Source organism: Vespula pensylvanica, chromosome 1 (genome assembly GCF_014466175.1).
Source record: "Vespula pensylvanica isolate Volc-1 chromosome 1, ASM1446617v1, whole genome shotgun sequence".
Classification (NCBI taxonomy): Eukaryota; Metazoa; Arthropoda; class Insecta; order Hymenoptera; family Vespidae; genus Vespula; species Vespula pensylvanica.
In genome coordinates, this window is record NC_057685.1 from 10,260,246 (window position 1) to 10,280,822 (window position 20,577).

The 20,577-nt window shown below is 32.8% G+C and overlaps 1 protein-coding gene across 10 annotated transcripts in view; it reads left to right on the top strand.

Moving 5' to 3' along the window:
- LOC122636635 (telomerase-binding protein EST1A-like) overlaps window positions 1–20,577 on the top strand; it is a 134,397-nt gene that overhangs the window by 81,082 nt on the left and 32,738 nt on the right. For 8 of the 10 annotated variants that reach the window (XM_043828131.1, XM_043828095.1, XM_043828064.1 and 5 more), the window contains 3 exons: window positions 4,091–4,194; window positions 4,467–4,640; window positions 4,822–5,025. In XM_043828131.1, the coding sequence (XP_043684066.1) occupies window positions 4,091–4,194; window positions 4,467–4,640; window positions 4,822–5,025 (482 nt within the window). Of the gene's footprint in view, window positions 1–4,090; window positions 4,195–4,466; window positions 4,641–4,821; window positions 5,026–7,730; window positions 8,250–15,082; window positions 15,216–20,577 lie in introns of those variants that run through there. The other 2 variants (XM_043828140.1, XM_043828149.1) reach the window with 2 other exon arrangements.

Sequence of the window (20,577 nt, forward strand, 5' to 3'; positions counted from 1 at the left end):
TCTCTCTCTCTCTCTCTCTCTCTCTCTCTCTCTCTCTCTCTCTCTCTTTTCTTCACCCTCTGTTTTATTCCATGCATCTTATGAATACTTAAATCACATTGCCCTCGAGCCCATTCACGCGAAGATCTCGGGAGAACTCCGCGAAGAGTCGACGTCCAACTGTCAGGTCCTTTCTCCACGTGGAACCAAATTTGCCGTAGATAATTACAAATAAATTATTCTGAAATTTTGAACCGAAAATATGTAAGAAGAATATACTTTTTAAACATTCAAAGGAAAAATTTTATTATGTAATTAAGTACACCGTGAATCAAGTGATTAATAAAAAACATTCTTTTTTTAAATTCGAGGGATTTTGTGTTTAATAATTGTATTTCACAATAATTACGGATAAAGCACTAATCGATTAATTTTACTTGTGATCGTTCGATTACTCGTTCAATGATAATTTATAATGCCGAGACAATGCATTATTTTATTGAATTGCAATTTTTCATTTTGCTCATGTGATAATGTAAGTATAAGTTTTCTCCATTTCTTTATCGTTTTTCTTTCTAATTCATGATAAAAAAAATGCAATAACGTCTCTTTTTCTTTTAAAAGTCTCTTTTTTCTTTTTTCTTTTTTTTTTTTTTTAATAGGAACGTGAAAGAAAGTTCCTATGCGCTTTTCAATTGTAATGAATTTTATTTTGTACTTTTTGCTACATTTTGCAAATTATATGTTCTCTTTATGAATATTATTCTTGTTACGTATATTTTGCTATAATAAATATGTCAATTATATTTTAAATCTCTACCAAATAAGTAGAATTTCAAAAATAAAAACAAAAGGGTTGATGGAAATTGTTTCAGCAATTCAACAATAATCTACTTAAAATAATATATTTAAAAAAGATAGGGATATACTCTATTCAGATTTGTATAGATAAATACAATTTCAAATTTAAGATGTTTTAAATTGAAAATTGACGCTGCTCGAGAAGTTAACAATAGCTTCGATTTAACGATACCTTTTGATTTCGAAAACTGAGGATAATTGAAAAATTATAATAGATCCGATTTTTTAATACTTTTTGGTTCCCGCTAAGATTGACGCTAAACGAGAGCGAGAGGGGGAGAGAGAGAGAAAAAGAGAAAGAGAGAGAGAGAGAGATTATAATACATCCAATTTAATAATATTTTTAAATTTCGAAGATAAGTACTGGGCAAGAAATATATATTACTTTTATAATAATATGGGTCCAAAAACTCTATTGGATATGTTTATACCCGCAAAATAGAAATGCAAGATATTACGAAGATTGATAGCGTGTCTCAAATTAAAGAAACGTGCGCAATTACGTATTTACGTGTTAGAAGAAGAAGATTAGTCAGTAAATCCAATTAGTCAAGAACGAAATCTTTACTTCTTTAATATTACACGCAATCGTTACTTTATTAAACATTTACAATTAGTAAACAACGAGCTATTGAATACTTCACGTAATAAAGTGAGTTATAAATGATTCTGCTAGATAAAAACGAATTAAAATTTAGGTTAAATTTAGTCTTGGGACGCTCTGAGCTATGCCGTGTAGCTGTTTATTATAATGATCTTTTAATTTAAGACAACCACAGAACTCGTAAATCGCGAGCAAGTTCATTAGGATGAATCTTAGCCTATTTGATTAGCAATTCGCGATGTTTCTTGCCTAGCGAACTTGGGTCCGAAAATCTGTGATGCTTTCGCCGTACAACCGCTCGCATTCCACGACAGATCATGTGATAGATATCTTAATTAGGCAGGTAAAAAGGCCTATCGACCCTCTTTTACAAATATTCATGACTTGATGGTGAATCGGTCTATGTAACCTAACGGTTAGAAGCAGCGTCGCGAATACTTACATGTTCTGATCTGATATGAAAAAGGAGAACTCTGATTGCTTCTGTTCTTAGGAAAGAATTCGAAGAAACGGTTCGATAGATTTGAACTCGAACGAGATATGACTTAGACGTCGATAGACGAAGGTTCTATATACCATACAAGAATTGCATTTTCGTCGTATCGTTCTCCTATTCACGTCAATAACAATAATACATTACGTTTAGTCGATTATTAATCAAATAATAACAACAATTTTACAAAGGATTGATATAATAAATTACGTTCTGATATTAATTAATTATTAATTAACAGGTTAATTAATCTCATTTTCGATGCGACGTTATTGTTTTGTTTTGCTTTGTCTTTCGAAGACTATAATTATTTGATAGTTATGTATTTAAGATCACTAATTACACATAATCTAATTTTTAATTAATATTTAATTTTAAGAATAATTTCCAATTATACGATTTTTTGATTACGAAATTATATTAATAAATAAATTGATACGAAATTATATGACTACTAAAATAAAAAATAAATTGTCCTACTTCGTACTGACCGTTCTTAGTCGTTTATGTGGCTGAACAGGTCTTACGTACGGAATGAATCCGGATGGATGAAAACTAGTGTTCTAGTTTTGTATCTTGCGTCCTTGAACGCGGTACACTTACTTCAAAGTCGAGCATGTCCTGGCCAACGACGAAGCACGCACGTCATCATGAATATGTCGTGTTGCACGTGCCGCTCTGATAATACCGCATGCATGTTAGTCGATGATGCCCGACTAAAACGATCTTTCGACTACTGTGAAATGTAACCATTTTGTTACTAGGTATTTTTTTTCGAACTCATTTCTTTCTTTCTTCTTTTTTATTATCCAATTTTATCATCATTGAGCAGTCATTTTATTGAAGATTCTTCGCCTGCCGTCTACAATTTTGTAATAGCTCGCAAGAGGCAATACGATTTATAAAAAAAGATCCAAGACAATAACGGTATATTCAGTAACGTGCCGTAATGTCAATTTGTTGGCTTAGTTCTCTCTCACTTTTTCTGTTTCTCTTTCTCTTTTTCTCACTCGCTTCTCTTTTCTCTGTTACCTACACATTACACCCGAGACACAATGGATAAATTGAACCAAAGGTACAATCGTGGACTCTGTGTTGGGCGTCCACGTACCAAGTCGAGAGGAATGTATCGTGGAGATCGAAAGAGGGTCCTCTTCTTTCATTCTTTCTTTCTTCCCTTTTCTTCCACACTTTTTTTCGTCCTCGCCTTCGGCCACTCTGCACGATCGGTTCAGTGAAGAAGAAGAAGAAGAAGAGAGAAAAACCCAGAGAGAGAGAGAGAGAGAGAGAGAGAGAGAGAGAGAGAGAGAGAGAGAGAGAGAGAGAGAGAGAGAGAGAGAGAGAGAGAGAGAGAGAGAGAGAGAGAGATACAGAGAGAGAGATACAGAGAAAAAGAGACGAATAAGACTCTACATTATCCACTTAACGGTCTTCGTTTAACAATAAATTCCACAGCGTAATTGCGTTTTTACGTCGGCGACAGTAGTATGAGAGACGACTTTCAAACTTTTTTCTTTTTCTTTTTCTTTCTTCTTACCACTCCCAACGTACTTTATCGACGATAAATTGTTCCGCACTTGTTACCTTTTTGAGACTCCTGAAAATAATTATACGTACTCGGTGATAGACGAACAGCTTCGTAGTTGACACACGACATATGGTGCAACATTAAAATAATAACGATTTAGATACGTTCATAAAAATAATAAAACGTTAGACGAGAACGGCTGAGAACCTGCCAAGTAGAATGAAAGTATAAAATTAATATAATTATGATTTGTGTCTCTATAACGACAATACGAATCGAAACCTTTGTTAGATCGTAATAAAAAAGTTAGAAGCTACAACTGCTCGATTATATTTCTAATACATGTAAAGAATGATATGTAAAGAAGCCACCGCAATTACTGTCCTTACGATCTCAATCTTTTCGAATTATGTGGATTGTTTACTTGTATATATATTATAACTAATCGTACTGTATTTCCGTAGGATAAATAAAATGATCGAAATAAAATCAACGATCGAAAATAGAATCGATTCGATCGAAAATATAATCGAGTTTAAAAGGAATAGATATGTTTACGCGATGATTTTTAATAGGCGATATACATGTGATCTTAATAATTTTTTCGGAATATTTACTTTTTTAGAACTCGAACTGGTGAAGTTGCCAGAAGATACGACGTTGGCAGGATTCACGCCATTAATGTCGAATCCTCAAGATCCTTGTTACGTAGAAAAGACGGAAGACATGGTAAGTGTTTAATCACGATTAAAATCTTTCATCGATTCTCCTCGGAATGATATTGAGAAGATTTAAATGTTCTCGATAGTTATTAATGTAAGCTATCAAGTATATGCACTTTATAAACTTTATTAAATCTGTAGATCACGAACAAGTACGTACGTCCGATCGATTAACACAGACTATAGGTTTATCAGACGATCTCTCGATTGCATACTAGTAGTATGATATCATCTCGACTCTTTGACTTTGCTATAGTGCAACTTGCTAATGCCTTTCAGGATATCGCTCAGGTCTGCCTAAGGATAAGCAAGGTGCTTTTCTTCGGTCAAGTATTTTTGTGCGGATTGGAGACACCTGTGTTGAAGTTGCAAAAGAATGAGATCGGTATGAGCGAATACGTATCCGTGGTAGAAGCATCCAGCATCAGTTCACCGAGTTCACCGCCTGAACAGGTACATTTTATATCAATTTTGTGGATCGATTACATCGAATAATTAGATAACGAGCCTTCTGATATTTCGTATTTGCTAACCGGATTGTAAATGAAATTGTTTATTTACTTATCATTATCATTAATCAGATTTATATCGTGTAATTATGGGATGATAATATTTAAAAATTGTTTTCTTGCAGAGCGATTCGGAGCTCTTGGTGGAAAGTTACAGCGAGGACGAGGACGGACCAGTTTCTACAATGAAGAGATTGCCGTCGAGCAACGACGTATTCGACGACAACGGGGCGCCTCTGGCTCTTGGAGAGATAAGGTCGCTGATTGAACGGAAGGAGGAGCTGGAGAGGAAGCAACGGAAGCAAGATCGTCACCGACAACGAGTCCAGGTGAGTGGTAAGAAGGCATCACCAGTAGCACGCGATCGACTGGCTCCTCTGGCGATAGATAAAGACGATCCGTCGATTCTTCGCCGCGATAGATCGCAACTTCGATCCTACCTCTTATCGCACTATTCCTGTACCCATCGAAACTTTCAATCGTGATAATTCTTATCCTTCTCTCTTCAGCTCTAACGATAAAAAAAATATTCGAATGCCTTTATCGAAACATCGATCGATTTCTCTTCTCCCTTTTCTCTGCCTCGTTTTTGACATTATAAACATATTATACATTTATTATATCAATTCTTCTCTATTGGAAGACTAATTTTTTGGACAGATTTGATTCTTTGCTTGCATCTTTTTCTCTCCATTTTGCTTTTCTCTTCTGAAGATGTAAAAAAAGAAAATAATCGGATAACGAAAGTAGTGTTTTTCTCACTATTTTTTTCTCTCTTCTAACTTTAGTGCTACCGGTGAGAACATTGTTTCGTCTTATATACGTATATATAAAATTATACGCACATAATAAAGTTTTAATTGTAGTTACTTGCAAACACGTAGAATATTTCTGGGTTATATTCACGTGGGGTTAATATGTCTGTTTTATACTCGGTAATTGAGGATTATACTCGCGTTCCCTAATCGATATAATCGGATCTAGAGCGGAGAGAAAAAGATAGAAAGTGTCGTGTGGTTTTTTAGAATTTATTGGTATCGAAAATATTTAACTACAGTAACTCGTCGAGTATTTTTTCCGTGACCCTTTTTCTCTATCTCTTTTGTTCTGTCACTTTTGCTTTGTTTCTTTCAAGTATTCCTCTTTCTCTTGCTTTGACTTTATCGAGGGAGGCGTTTGAAATATAAAATTAAATAGAAGGTAGTCGAGCGTGGGTGAAATTTATGCATCAATACATCTTTTTTTTTGTTTGTACAATTCCAGAATAATGAAAGAATTCATCGAATTCGTTTTGGTGTAAAAAATTTACTTTGCGCCTTCTTGGAGCACAGAAGGTTCATCCCTCGCCCTATTTTTTTTTTTCGTGTTTTTTATATTCTTTCTTCGACTTTATCACTCGAAGCCATTTAAATCCCGATGTACAAGTTCTCGAATGGTTTCTGTTTTCTTTAAAAGAAAAAAAGAATTCCTTCGAATGTTATTTCATGGAAATAATATCGAAACGATTTATCGATCGGTAAAGTCACCGATAGTTCGTATCGTTCCTAATCATGATATCCAAAACCTCGGTTAATTATTGAAATAATTTGTAAGATAGTATTGGTTCCCGCTTTTAAAGAACAAAGATGCTCGTTTGCACCGATCTCATTCTATCTTTCTTTTTCGCCTCGTATCCTTTTACAAGGATTTCTCTCTCTCTCTCTCTCTCTCTCTCTCTCCCTCTTTCTTTTTGTTTAATGGAATCATTCCAAGGTAGCTGACCCGCTCCTCGAAGTTGCTATAAGAGTCGACACTTCCAAATTTAGTTTCACTCGGTCGAATTTTGTATAAATAGAGACGTCAAGTCGATATCGCGACTCGATGGTTCTTTTCTCCTGCATCCTCTCTTTTTTCCTTTAAATCTCTTTCTCTCTCTCTTTCTTTCTCATTTCTCTCTGTCTCTGCTTAAAAGCATCAAAAAACCGGGCCGACACAGTATCGTTGGAACACGTCCTTTCGAACTCGCTGAGTTAACTCGAACTAAATCAAAAGAATTACAGAGATATTATGTCTTTGCTTTTTCGCTCTACCTCCTTCGTCTTCTTTTTACACGCGAACAAAAATAAAAGCAAGAGATTCTTTTCTGCTTGTACTTTTATTACAACGACGAAGTTCGTCCTTCTTTTTGAAGATGGTCAACTCGGCTAACTGCATGTGAACCTGCCGTTTTTATTTACGACATTCATACTCCTCCTTTTGGCATATTTATTATTGAGTCTCCTCCCTCTGGGGAAAGGGGTTGCGTCTTTGTTGTCGTTGTAGTGTCTAATTATTTTTTTTCCTTTCCTTTCCTTCCCCTCGCAACCAATCGTTCGTTTTAAAAGATTTCTAAAGATAAAAATAATTTGGTATTGTTCGATCGAAAACAATACGTGCGAGATAAGACGAACACGTTATAAGATTTTCAAGAAGTTAATATCTTCGAATTTGTACTGTCCTCGAATAAATACGTAGACTCGATATCGATACGTTTATCGAGTAGGTGTTCTCATTCGACAAAATTTACTATTATCAACTCATCTTATTTGCCCAAACTCTTTATCCCTTTTCATTAATATCATTTCATCGGAATACGTAACAGCGATTTTTATTGACGGAAAAACATTTATAGAGATTTAATGAAAGTTATTTTCTTTTGTTATCTTGTATCCTCCATTCTTCATTTAATTTTTATTTAAGTTCTTAGCGATTACAAAGAACTTTTCTCAGATCTATTTAGATAATCTTTAATTCACTTTCTTTTAATAAATATTACAAAATTTTATAACATATATATATATATATATATATATATATATATATATATATACACACACACACACACATCTTCTAATTTAGTATGTCAAAATATCGTAGGACATGTGAAATGGCTCTCGTGGTATACGCAAGTATTATTTTTAGTTATATACGAAATTTATGATCTTTCAACGGTGAATTAGCAATTGTTCAATTTTTCATGGTAGCACTGCCGAAAGAATCTGTTTTTAATATCTAGATCATTGCCAGAAGCGGCGTGACCCGGTCTCTAACCAGTTTCCACCGTCAACAATGACTTAACAGCGTTCTCTGTAAGCGTTGATCTCTGCACTCTGGCTTACTTACATACTATAGCAAGTAGATAAAATTACTGTGTTTTGCACATAGTGGTTTTTACGCGAGTAGGTGTGGCATGTTATTCATACGGTTAATTAGCCGATGGAACGGATTGTCGGAAAGAGGTAAAAAGAAAAGTACGAAATTCTCCGCTTTTCTACCGTGATCGTAGCAAGGACAAGGTCGAAACCGGCTTACCGACTAAAATTGTTGAACGATTCTTTAATTTCGCTTAATAGAGCACGCGAGGGTCAAAACGCAGTAAGGGTCGAAATTTACGTAAATGGCTAGTTTGCATCCTCGTATGTACCGTTCTCCTTTTTTTCCTTTAGGTATTATTAAGGACAAGGAAGAAATTTGTACAAAACGTTACCTAAATTTCTAGATAATGGGATTATTTTTTCTTATATGTTTTACTTTTTTTTATATATATATAGAGGAAAAAAATGATTACAAGATGTTTAGAGAGTGTCCGCTTAAATTTTTTTAATTTGAAAACAATAAGATGAAATTCCAAAACACTCTAAAGACGTGGAAACATATGATTTTAAATATTCAGAGAATACTTAAAGAACAAAAAAAAATTGCTAATCGGAAAATTGGGAAGCGTTTGAATAAAACCAAAGTAATTCTGTTCGGGAAATAATGTTGGCATCATCTGTCAAATTAACGATTTCCTTCTTTCCTATTCTTTATTTCTTTATTTTTTTTCATTTTTGTTTTTAATTTGATTTGAAATCATTCTCTCTCTCTCTCTCTCTCTCTCTCTCTCTCTCTCTCTCTCTCTCTCTCTCTCTTTCTGTTTATTTATCTTCCCTTTTTTGTTTTGTACCTATGCGGCCTCTCGTCGCTTCTTTTACGTATAGGGATTTTTTGTTCAATCTCTTTTTATTTTTTACGCCACGAACTAGACAAGTAATCAAATTCGGATTCTAAAAAGCGATCACCGCTTAATACGCTGTGTGCGTTACGTATGAGAGAAGGAGGGAATGCGAGATGAAGCAGGCAGGTTTTGCGAGGAAAGAAAGCAAAACATTGTGTACGTCGATTAAAATGGTATTTTCCTTTCCCTGAAAAAAAAGAATGAAAAACCGAGTTATTAGCAGAATAAAATATTTTCTCATGCGCGTATAGTTTCAAACCTACGCAAATATCGTACAAATATACCAACAGTATTATCACCCTCAGTGTGGTAACACATTCAGTTTGTGGTTCAGCGTACAGTATAGTTTCAAAAAGTTTACATAAGATTATTGATATATAATTATTGTAATTGTAACCAACGCTAAATGGTTTTATGTATATCAATAAAGTTATATTAGTTGACATATGTATGTAATATTTCCTAAAAGATATTAGAAATCTTAAATGAGATTTGTTTAAAAATTGTAATTGTATACGAAATTGAATCAAGGAAATTTCTTCACTTTACTTTCGTCTTTTGTCGTGTATTACCGTTAAGAAAAAGAGGAAAGAATCAGGATTTGCCGTTAAAAAATAATTAAGATGAACGAATCTATGAAGAAAAAGGTTGTTGCATCGTCGATAAAAAGATACATACATATTGAGTTTCTCGCCAAGTAATTCTCTAACGGATTCTTCGTCGAGCAGAGGTACTGATCGGACTAACAAATTCAGAGTCTATGTCTACGGCTATAAACAATTGTCAATTGATTCTCTTTTTTCTTTCTCTTCTTTTTTCTCAGCCAGTATTATTACAAGGACGAACGTTTCTCTATTTTGGAACAACTGACATTGAATCGATAAACGTGGAAGAGGCGTGGCGTTGATTACGGGTTTCTTCGTGTCGATTTATAATGGAAAAGACAGCACCGTGTCAAAGCCAGCGACCGTAACTCGTCTAATCTCCGATCTTGCCTACTATCGATTCGATCATTCATCTTGATACCGTAACGTTTAATCGCGCAATTTAAGAAGTTATATTTATCTGTTCATGGAGACCGAGCGTGATTCAACAACTGGTAACATTACTCTTTTCTTTTTTACGAGTTTCATGAAAAATGATACTGGTAAACATTTTATTATTCGAATTTGCTATTATGTCAGTTGTTTCGATATAGACGAATGTTCTTACAGAATATTGTAATAATTCTTATATTGGAGATTCTACCTGACGCAAATTTTTACTCGATATTTTATTGAACGGTACAATGATAGACAACCTTGGCTGGTGTTCAAAGTAAATCAGATTTCGCAATGCTGAACTTTCGGGCGCGTTTCTCGTCTCATCGCATTTAAAAAAGAAAGAGCAAAATCGAGTTTCACCGATTCGATATATCGCATCCAACATATTCGTCGCACACGCTTTGCAGTTGAACCATCGAACGGGTTTCTCCATCGTTGTGGGTGAACGGCGAAGGAGACCGGGCGCGATTCACGAGTGGATGAGGAAAAAGAACCAAATGAATTCCTCCGGCGCAATCACAAGGGCCAAGCTAACGGTACCGAAACTCTGTGATACGAAGGACGCCACAACGAGAAACGATTCCTTATTCCTTCGTTTGCTTTTATTATTTTCGACACTCGCGCTTCGATAAATTTCGTCGTTTTTGTTCCTTCCACGATTCTCCTCCTGCCAGAACATTTCTTTCTACTGCGAAACGTTTGGACCTGTTCCAAGAGAGGCGAGGAATTATAAAGAGTTGGAAGACTGCAGATTCTATTTTTCGCTCCTTCGTACGTAAAACATGTTCAAGAAAATATTTGGCTAGCAAAATTTTTTTAACACAAGTTCCATTCCAACTCTCTGCCTACTAATTTAATTCAAAAAAATTTAAAGGAAACGACACGTTTCAATTTAAAATTCATTTATTCTGCTGAAGTGATGAATTTATAGTGAGTCAAACAAATGTTCAAAAAATAAAAGAAAAACGAAAAGAAGACGAAAAGGATAAAATAGATGATTAAAAAGACGATTAAATGATCAAAAAAAAAAATGAAGGACGAGCGTATGAATGCTCTTCCAATGCAAATTTCTTTTCACAATTCTATGATTATCGTACAATTCTTTCTAATTTCTTTGTTCTTATCCGAAGACGACTTCGTAACTAGGTGTAATTTATTCTAGATCTAACGAAACGATTCTCTTCTGCCTTTTTTCTTTATCCCATCATCTAGTTGGAGCTATAACTAAACGGACGCTCGAGTAGTTCTTTAATCTTCTGACAGAGTTGGTTTTCATTAACGGATACCTAATTGGCTTCTCGAATTTATACGCCATAATTAAGACGATGTTGCGGATCTTTGCATAAATTTAATTAGGCTTCTCTTCGACCTCGTCGAATATCGCATTGCGTCTTCTTTCTCGTGCGGGATCTCGAGAGACCGATCGTCGCTTCGATCATTCGTTCTATCGTCTCGTCTAATTACGAACTTCCTTCTAATCACGCGTTTTACTTCCTTATCGATCTTGATCTTATCGCGTTAGATTTAATTTTAATATGTTTTATTAACTCGTAACATTTTGCTTCTTTCTTATTTTCCGTTCTCCTGGCAAATAAGAGAGAAACGTTCGAATTGAATTTCCTTCATTGATTTTTCAAATCACATTGCCGGTGCAGTCTTATTATTGACATAGTTACAAAAAGCAAAAAAGAGACTCAATAGGATAATCTAAATTATTCCTATTGAAATTATAAAGTATCCTCATTATTCCTTTCGACTTCCATCCAAGAGAAATAGATTATCCTCCCATGGGATTTTCAACGCTTCTCAGCACGATCTTAAAAGGAAGCGGTGAAAAAAAAGAGAGTGGGTGGGGGGCGTAAAATATGTCTTCTTGTGAACAACAACCGAATTTATCACTGAACATATGGCAAAGTAGAGAACATCGACTATTGGATGCTGTCGAACATTTATGAACAGGATGGATGGATCTTCGTTTCGTGCGCGTCTCGTAGGACAAGTAAAAAGAAATTTTCATATAGAAAAGCGATTTCTACTATGTAATATACTTACTCATATTTAATAATACAGTGTTATTATTTATAATCGGTTGTTTGTTTTCTTTTGTTTTTGCTTTTTTTTTTTCTTTTTTCTTTACAATTGATAAATAACGTATCAAGATTCTTAGCAGTCGTCTTAAACAACGTATAGAAAAATTTGTGAAAAATATCATGTAAAATAAAAATTAAATTTCACTTTCGGTATATCACATCTTCTTTTCGAAGTGACAGAATCTATTTCCAGGTTGGCGTTAATGCGCTGCTCTCTCGATGTCCTTAGAACTACGATACCGAACGTTAAAATCGAGGTCGTCTTTGCTCGCTGATGTTCGGCGATCGCGGGGCTAACGACCTACCGTTGCTAATTGTAAATAATAACTAAAATAAAGCGTTTCTACGCGTCCCTCATAATTATTGTCTGTCTCGCGATGTTTTGTTATGTGGTTAGAACCATTTTCGCATAATATTCGTATTCGTGTTTGTGTATGTGCTATGAGTAACTTCGATCATGAGCCTTGGTATACATGTGCATGCGAGCACAAGCAAACTGGAAAATTCTCTTCCTCGTTATCCTAAAATATTTACGATCAATGAAGCTATCGCCTTCTTTTGAAGATAATAAATTTAATTTTACGTGGCTGAAAATAATCCACCAACATTACGTAGAGAACGACGACGACGTTTAATTATTTTTAATTTGCGATAATGGGTCGTCCTTTCTATCCAAACACAATCAATGCAAAAAACTTTTAATAGTGTTAGCTTTTATAAGTATTAAATATTAACGCATACTCACATATTCGCGATATCTGTATTATCCGTGTAACAACACGTTAAGAATACTCTCGTAAATCTTTCGAGAATTATTATACTTTTTTTCCCAAAACTTCACGAAAAATTATGACCTACAAACGTTCCCCCCTTTGCCGTTGATTACCGTAAATGATGAAATAGATTTGTTACGATTATTTCACGCGTTATGTTTTGTAAACGTGTCGTTGAATATATTTAAGAAGGATACATAAGGAAGTATTTTTTCTTTTTGTAATTAGTACGGTGAGTAGCATAGTACCGTTTAAATTCACAGTAATATTTTTACAAATTATATATATATATATATATACACGTAATTGTTTCTTGAAAAAGATAATAGAAATACATAGTTATACCAGACGCATTTTAGAAAAAAGAGTTTTGTACAAATGCGGCATGAAAGAATTGCCGAAGAGAACTCAAACGTCTAATCATTTAAACTTATTACCTTCTATTAGTATCGAGCGTTCATCGAGCACGAGAACATCTATCTTTTTAACTTCTGTCAGCCTCACAAGGAATTTTTAATGGATATTTCAAGCAACGCAGATTTGAAAAAGCGGAATACTTTCAATTAGCTTTCTAGTTTGTACTTCAATTAGCGCACACCTGCGTGAGCAAGCAGACATTACCTATTACGTCTCGACTACCCTGAAAAAGAGACTAACAAAGCAGTCATCTTATTTCTTTATGATCTCCCATATATAGCATTGGAGTATTCGCATACATATCTCGCGGATGAACTTGAATTTTGCGACTATAATTTATCACTTCAATTTCTATCGTATGCGTGTACGTTCTATGTACATTAACGTATATCTAACCGCGAATGTGTGACAATAATAAAAATATTTTCGTATAGGACAATGCACGAATGAATTTCACGTATACTTCGCATTACGATAGACCGTAATTATTAACATTATTATTATTTGATTTTTGTTTGTTTTTTATCTTATCCATTGTAATTATAAATGGCTTGTTTCCTCTGAAACAGATTTAACCAAGTTTGAGGACGATTACTCCTATTTTAGGAATAATCACACTGTGTCCTTAAAATAACGAATTTTTGCATACACTGTATATATCCGTTATTAGCCGAAGTTATTTAACGTGCTATATAAATGAATTAGACGTTATATCAGTTATGAATATAACAAGCAAGATTATTGTCGTTTGTTTTTGTTTCCATCAATAGCTATTCTGTTTCTTTTGATAATGGTGTTTACTTGTCTATTTTTTCTCTGTATTTCATAGTTACGTTTAAATCTAGTGATATGGGAATATCTACGATATATGTGATCCTTTGTATTTTATTTTGTAATTTTACGTCCGGTTTGTTATATAGTATGATTTAGCTCATGAGTATTGTTATACCCCAGTATAGCTTGTATTGGTCATTTTAAAGTATCTATTGTGATCGTTGTGTAGTTATAACATGATATATTGTCTTTGATCAGTTTCTATTTGTTTACTACTGCTTAGTAGCTTTTGCGACTTGGTTGTGCTTCTTAGTGCCTTTTAATACGCCAGTAGCCTACACCATTCTATTATGTTTTATTTTTTTCACGTATTTGTTGGGATTTCCTGCATATGTTTTCTGCTATTGTATATTCTTTGATGATAAATTTTGATAGTTTAGTATGTTATTATTACTTGATCTTTTATTGCTATAATTATGAGCAGAATATAAGCAATTAATATAATTATAATCAAAATAATATGAAAAGTCTCGTTCGAAGCTAATAGTCAATGTCGAAGATAAAAGTCAAATTCGAAGAAACAGTCGAGTTGTGTTTGCCATGCTTACTTCACAATGGTTAGCACATAGTTATCTTTTAAAAATTGATACCAGTGCCACGATGAATCCTCTATCAACTATATCGTTTTGTCTAATAAACTTCGAATTATTATGTGGTATTTTGGAGACAATAGTGGATTTGTGTATATAAAGAGTGAGAGATTATCATCTTCTAACGAGATATTTCACAGGTCCCGTTCTCAATGATAATCAATATAGAATCAGTGATAATTCTAGATTATTAATCAATTAATAATAGAGTTAGTGATAAATCTGGATTGTTCATTAATCAATCAAGTTTATATTTTTCATTATTGTCAGAACATAATTTTAATATAAACAAACGAAGAACGATCTTATAATTATCCTAAAATTGCTCGAGCAAATTGGTCATTGGGAGCTTGGATAGGTATATTATAGAAATTGAAAAATGCTTGATAGCCTGGTGTCTATTCGGTACTACGTCTTATTATAGCAATATCTACTTCTCTTTTATGAGCAGTCGAGATAGGTAGGCCGTAAACCGATTGGTATCAATAATAGCTTTTTTAAGAAGTATTTTGATCCAATGACCAATTGTCGCTATTATCGTATTTTTTAAGAGTTGAATTTTTTTGGTTTAGCGATGGAATCAATCATCACATTTACAGATTCTTGGTCGATCCCTTTCTGCAGGTAAGCTGACCGGATAATTTGCCTACCACCAATGAAGGATGGAATGCTAACGGGTGGTTCATCTCCTTGTAAAGAAATGTCAATAACGAGTTACTAGGTTTAAATGTGATGGTGGGCTCAATAAGAAATGATGTGAATAGAGGATACCATGGTTGGAAGGACCAGGCAGGTACCACAAGTACTCCTATGGTTTTATCATTAAATTATATTTCTTAAAGTACAAATAACGAGTGCGAAGAGAGGAAACTGTACAGAAAAAAGCAAGAATAAAATATTTTATATTTTTTAATCATTCTGGATGCAATAGATCTACGAAGAATGGATCACATTTTTTCTCGATTTATTTGAATGCTGATTGGAAAATCTTCCATTCTGAATCTGCATTCATATTACGTGATGCTCTGTTCTTATTTAAATTCTTTGCTGAACTAATGTAAGATGCTTTTAATCATACTTTCCTGTCTTCGTACCATCCCAAATTTTTTTTGGGAAATTCACTGAGATGTAGGAGTTATACATCTCCAACTCTATTCACATATGCAATAACCGTGGTGCTATCTAGCTGAAAAAAAACTTCGCAATCGGATAAATTAGAAGCAAAACATTTCAAAACAAAAAAAAAAGATAGCAGCTAACTTATTGTAATTTATGTGCCTACACTTTTCTTTTTTGTTCCAAAACTCAAAGACACATTTACATTATCATAATAATGGTCTCAACTTAAAAGCGATGCATTAGGAAATATTTCAATGCAGAAATTCTGATTTGTAATTAAATTTGAACCAATAGTTGTATTCGTTTTCCACCAATATAGGTCTTCTTTCATACATTGATTGATCAAAATTTTTTCTTCGTTATTCTTACCGTTAAATTTCAGAGCTAAGAATTTTTGTCTCTCGAATTTTTTGCAAATAATAAAATTATAAGCCATCACTAGCCAGACAGCCCTTAAAATTCTTAAAAAAGTTGAATTTTATAGTTATTTATTTTTTTTATATCTATTCACAATTTCTGTAATGTGATTTTTCCTTTTATCTATTAGATTTTGGAAAAAATAAATAGAATTAATTATGAAATTTATACGTTTAATTTTTTGAAAATTTATAATGAAATCTAAATGTTTTAAAACTTTAATAGCTTTATTAGTATTTTTATTACAGAAAATTTTTGATTTACTAATGAAAACAAAATCGTCTGAATATACTATTAATAGCAATCCTTTCAATCACAGTTTGTCAATTATTGGCTTTATTATTATTTTATTTTTATTTATTATTTTATGAACATGTAAAGACTAGTATATAAACAAAATAGCAGACAAGTTAACTGAAACTTCAGATGAAAAATTTCAAAAAATTCCATTGAAATTCAACTTAAAAAACTTTTTATCGGCATTATAAAAAAGACGTCTTTTAAATCTATGGAACTTATGATATCTCCTTGAGCGATTAGACTTACAATGAATCTAATATTTTTTAACAAAATGTGGACGTTTGATGAATATATCCAATTTTTTCAAATGAAAAACATCGATTTGATTCATTCGATTTCGGCACTAGGAAATAGGAAGAAATAAATTGACATTCGCTATAATTATATTTCTACTATAATTGCATTCTTCGATAACAGTTGTTTCTAATAGCTTATCAATTACAGACTGGAATAGCTCTACCTCTTTTTTAGTTAATATTTTTTATTTAGGCGAAGTTTCTTGAACCGGTTTTTTAGTCAACGGAATACAATATTCCAATAACTAAGATATATTTATTCGACATAATCTGTTTCTATTTATCCACGAAAAAACAGACGTCTAACAGTTTTCTCCGCCGTAGTTATATTTCTTTGATTTGTCGTCAATTAATTCGTTGAGACCCGAATTTTTTTCGAATTTTTGAAGATTTTAAAGTAGAATACTGCCTTAATTTAGATATTGGTTACTGCATGTTGTTACTATTGTTCCATTTCTTTTGTTAATTGCTTTTTAATTTCCATATCTTCATTGTCCTCTTTAGCTTATGTGGCTATTTCTTGTTTATGGCTTGAAGTGAGTTGTGAGATTTTGGTTTCTCGGTATGAGTCGGTGCTGCTGTCCATGTTGATATTATTGTTTTGTGTGTCTGTAAATACGTTTTGATTTTGTTTAAATTGAGTTGTAGGATTTGATTTTGTTTATGTGTTTTATCGTTTTGTCGGTGATTATGTCTCAATTCCAATATAACCTAGCATGTTCGTTTTCTAATATATAGAAAATTATGTATTTGTATATTGTATCTCGATAAATTTATGTTAAGTTTTAGCTCCATATACGTATGTATGTGTGTGTGTATTTGGCTACATTATTGTGTCTAAGTGTGTAATCTGTTGGTCCTATTGTTGGTCATTCGTCTACCACACGGTTTATAGTTTGCGATTATTTTTTATCGTATATTTAATATTTGTGTTTTTCTGGAGTCCGATATATAAGGACTGTTATAGCGAATGTATTAATTACTTTAGAAGTATTTTTTAAAGGTTTTGATCTAAGTATGTAAATGAATCAAAGATTCAGTTTTTCTTTTGAGTCTTTTGATATGTCGTGTGATTTACAGATATATTTTGCTTGAATTCGAAATATCTGTATGTTTTTTTTTTTTTTTTTGGTTGTACAGTTTTGAATATTTTATTGTAAAGTGTTTCTGATGTTTTTTGTGCTTTAATTTTTCCCCCCTGTTTCATTATTATTATTATTATTATAAATGGCAGATGGTTTATTTGCTCTGATTTAGATTAATATAAACTAAATTCATAGTTACGTAGTTATCATAGAAATTTCCAGGCTATTGTCAATATGTTGTGTTTAGTATTATTATTTTTTATATTTGTGAATAAGTGTACGCTGATAGATGAAATAACTGCAGGTTTTACATGAATATTTGTGGTATTATTCCTATAACTGATATGATGAATAGTACTATTTTAATCTTATTTTGTTTCCATACTCTGTTAATCTCTTGAGCTAGTGGTGTATACTTCTTCATTTTTCCGAATATTTGGTTTTAATGTGTAATCATTGGATATGGCTATGTCGATGAGGCATATTCCTTTATTTATTTTGTCGATCAGTGTAAGATTCGGTCTATTAGCTTTGATTGTTTTGTTTGTTAATATGAGATTGTATACTTCGTATGTTGTTTTCTATGAGAAGTATATTTTGCGTATTGTGTTTTCTATGATTGTTTGTGATGTGTATTTGTAGAATGGGTGTATGTTTACGAGTTTGTGTTTGCTTGTGAGAACTATGTATATTATTTTCCCTACATTATTGTATTCTACTATAGCTAACAGTTTACATCCTGACGTGATGTAGTCTATTCTTTGTGCGTATATATAGCATTTGTCTGCTGTAAATGCGTTATCCTTTATACTTATTAACGCATGCTTATCATTTATTATCACTTATTATTTATGCTTTCTAGATCAATTTCGATCCATTTTATAATGCCAAAGGAGTATGTTGATATTGATATAGCATATGTGTTTATCGTCTTCAACATGTTCTTTGAGTTTATTTTTGTTTTTATTACAATGAGTCTGTTCCTGTATTATTGTTTTAAATAATTTTTAATATCCATTTCGTTTATTTTTTTGTTTTGTTAGAGACTCAGGTATTTGTAGATTTCATGTTTGTCCAGGTTGTTCAATTTTCCGCTGTTCCGCTGTTTCTTCTTTTAAGTCTTCTGTCTATTTGTAATGCTAATAACTGAAGGGATAGGTATACATGATAGAGATGACGTAATAATCAAATAGAGCATATATTAAACTTCTGTATACAAAACGAAAGAACATAAGATGATGCCGATCCACAGCTTCGGCTCGCTTAACGACTCCTGTTTGATTACTTGGTTTTTTTTTCTTCTTTTTTCTCAACACCCGTTGCAGTCACCGAAAATCCTCAAACATATACGAAATGACGCCAGCGTACGAGGTCACATACACTCGATTGGCAGCCTATATTTTACAAATCAGCCATTCTTGACGGAAGTCCAACCATGCACACATAAAATATTATCTTACTGTGTTAAACGAAGTAATACGATAACACATAAATAAGTATAATAGTAACAAAAATATAATAATATAGATAAAATAATTTATAATTTTAATATCTAGGAAAACGCTAACTTAACTACTATCCTTGAAATTACTTATAATTAATTTTTGTAATTATCCATGATTTCAAGTTTTTCCCTTCACAGACTCCTTGATCAAATCGCTGATTTTGGAAGCACTCAACGCCTGCTTCTACGTATCAGTCATTTCTTAATTCTTTGGTGATCACATAAGTTCCTTTAAACCAAGAAATTCATTTTTTCGATACTGTCATTGGACTTTCAAAGTTCTTCACCATGGCCAGATTTCCCCTTTTATAACTGTTAGGCGCCTTTCGCTTCTTGTTAACTTACGCTTATTATATGTCGTGGACAAATTAGTTTTTTCAATCACTTTGGCTATAAATGATTCAACCATCTAGATCTACCATGATGAATATGTTTCTTCAAAAAATGCACCTATGACTTTCTTGCTGATTGATGCCAAACAATAATTTACTGAATTTTTTCTAGGAGTCTATTCGATAAACCGTATTTATCGATATTCAACATTTGCAATAATTATCCAGAAGAATTGTCGGTTAATGTGGCGAACATTGGTATTAAAATTCTGTTAACCCGTTCTACCTGTCCGTTAGCTCGCGAAAATTTGGTAGCAATTTTGATATGCTGTATTTATTTTATTTTTAAATTCTTTTGAAGTAAAACAGTTACCACGATTGGATATAATTATTTTTGGTTGACTCTAATATGAAAAATACTCTGTTAGATATTTAAAAACCTTTTTGATCGTTGTAGTTTTTGTATAGTATAGCTTAACGTATTTAGTATAGTGACTACTACAAAGGAGAATACTGTTTCACAGACCATTCTTTATCAACCGGTCCGTAATGATCGATGCGTCTCGTTGCAAATGGGACATTACTCCTTGAAATGGTATGTAGAAACCCTTCCTTTTTGCTGGTGGATAGTAAAAGGGATAGGCACTTCAGACAATTCTTTATGTACATTTCTATTCTCTCTTTCATTTTCGGAAATCGATAATTCGTTTAAAGTTATTGTCAAATTATTATTCCTAAATGTTTTAACTCATTGTAAAAACGGTAAATTACATGGCTTTTCATAGCTGTAAGCATAAAATATGAAAGATTTTGATCTTGTTTCCAATAAATAAAACCGTTTCTCATTTCATACTATCTTCGTCAATTTATAATTTCTCATATAATTTCCTTCTTTTTTATCTTGTGCTTGATGCAAGACAGATGGGTTAAATTCAAAAGGATTATTTCTTATTATTATCACACCAATTGAACGATTTAAAGCGTCTACGTGTTTTATACGTGAACCTGACCTGTATTCAATCTCATAATCGAATTCCAGTACCTATTGAACTATTCGGTGATTAAT